We start from the raw sequence: 1,312 nt of genomic DNA on the forward strand, positions 1-1,312 counted from the left end.
TGAGCCGGGGGAGGCAAACAGGGGAAGTTTAGGAGGTTAGAGACAGCCAAAGTTTTACAAAATGTATCTTATCTATTACATGGCTTATACAATTAACAGTTCAGGAAAAGTTGCCATTGTGGTTCACACTGGAAGGTCTTATCAGGAAGTGATAATATTATAGCTTGTGTAGACAGCTTTGTTGACTTGCTTCTTAGTTGTCTGTCCTTACGTGTTTGCAGCTGCAGATTGCAGCCTAACACGTAGGCACATAGGCATGAAGAAGTGTAGAATTAAGCATAATGAAGGTTACAAGATGGAGTGACTTATGCTATATTCCAACAAGCTGGGGCCCCTCCCTTTCAGGTGGTCTTGGTGGGCTGCAGGGGGTCTATTTGGGAAGGGGACAGGAAAGAGGCCTCGAAAAGCACCCAAAGGCAGCTTGTAGGGCTGAAGATGGGGGGAGGGGGGAAAAGGGAAGGGGGGCTTGAAGGGCGGGGAGAGCCCAGGAGCATGGGTGTGGGTATCCTGATTGTGACCCCCTTCCCTTCTGCTCCCAAAGGGAAGAGGGAGAGAGAAGCTTGGATATTATTTTCCCTCCAGCCGAGAGGAGGGGGTCTCTTCCCTCCCCCTATATTTCCTGCCGGTTTGGGAAGGGGGGGCAAAGAGGGCCCACCGGGATCCAGCGTTCCCTGCAGACAGACGGAGGCCTGGACCGGCTGAACTTCTGCCTGCCTTTTTCCACCCTGGGGAGATGGAGGGGGGGTCCCTCAGGAAGCTCTTTTCCCCCCTCCCTCATTTTCCTTCCCCCCCCCAGACCCCCAACAAGGGGGAATCCCGCTGGAACCGACGGTTCCACATCCCTCCTCCAGGGGACGCCTTCTGGCAGTCCCTCGCGGCAGGTCTCCCGCCCCTCCGCCTTCCCGTCGCTCCGCCCCTCCTCTAGTAGCCGCTGGGAACGATGGGCCCTGGAGTCCCTCCTGAGGGCTTTCTTCTTTCTGCTCCCCCCCTCCCCGCAGCCCATTTCCTGCTCCAGACGATGCACGAGTGCCATTTCTTCAACGGGACGCAGCGGGTGCGGTTCCTGGCCAGGCACTTCTACGACCGGCAGGAGATGGACTACTTTGACAGCGACCTCGGGAAATACGTGGCCGTAACTCCGTTGGCGCAGCCCATTGTGGACTGTGGGATTGCAAAATCCCGGGATCCTGCGCCTGCAGGATGAACTTATTCCTCTCCAGAGGAATGGACTGGTGATGTACGTTGGCCTAAACCAACGGGCCTTGCTTTAGTTTAGGAAACACACGGACAACATGCTTCTTCAGGTGAGATG

General features: G+C 55.7%; 1 protein-coding gene across 1 annotated transcript in view; it reads left to right on the top strand.

Annotated features, from left to right (window-relative positions):
- Nucleotides 1–796: 796 nt before the first annotated feature.
- The window catches only part of LOC107295588 (H-2 class II histocompatibility antigen, E-S beta chain-like), a gene marked incomplete at its 5' end in the record, with an annotated part of 16,094 nt that continues 15,578 nt past the window's right edge, over nt 797–1,312 (top strand). The window contains 2 exons of the mRNA XM_015824902.1: nt 797–881; nt 999–1,163. Coding sequence (XP_015680388.1) covers nt 797–881; nt 999–1,163 — 250 coding nt within the window. The remainder of the gene's footprint in view (nt 882–998; nt 1,164–1,312) is intronic.

Source organism: Protobothrops mucrosquamatus, unplaced genomic scaffold, assembly GCF_001527695.2.
Source record: "Protobothrops mucrosquamatus isolate PMUCROS unplaced genomic scaffold, P.Mucros_1.0 scaffold2410, whole genome shotgun sequence".
NCBI classification, from domain to species: Eukaryota; Metazoa; Chordata; class Lepidosauria; order Squamata; family Viperidae; genus Protobothrops; species Protobothrops mucrosquamatus.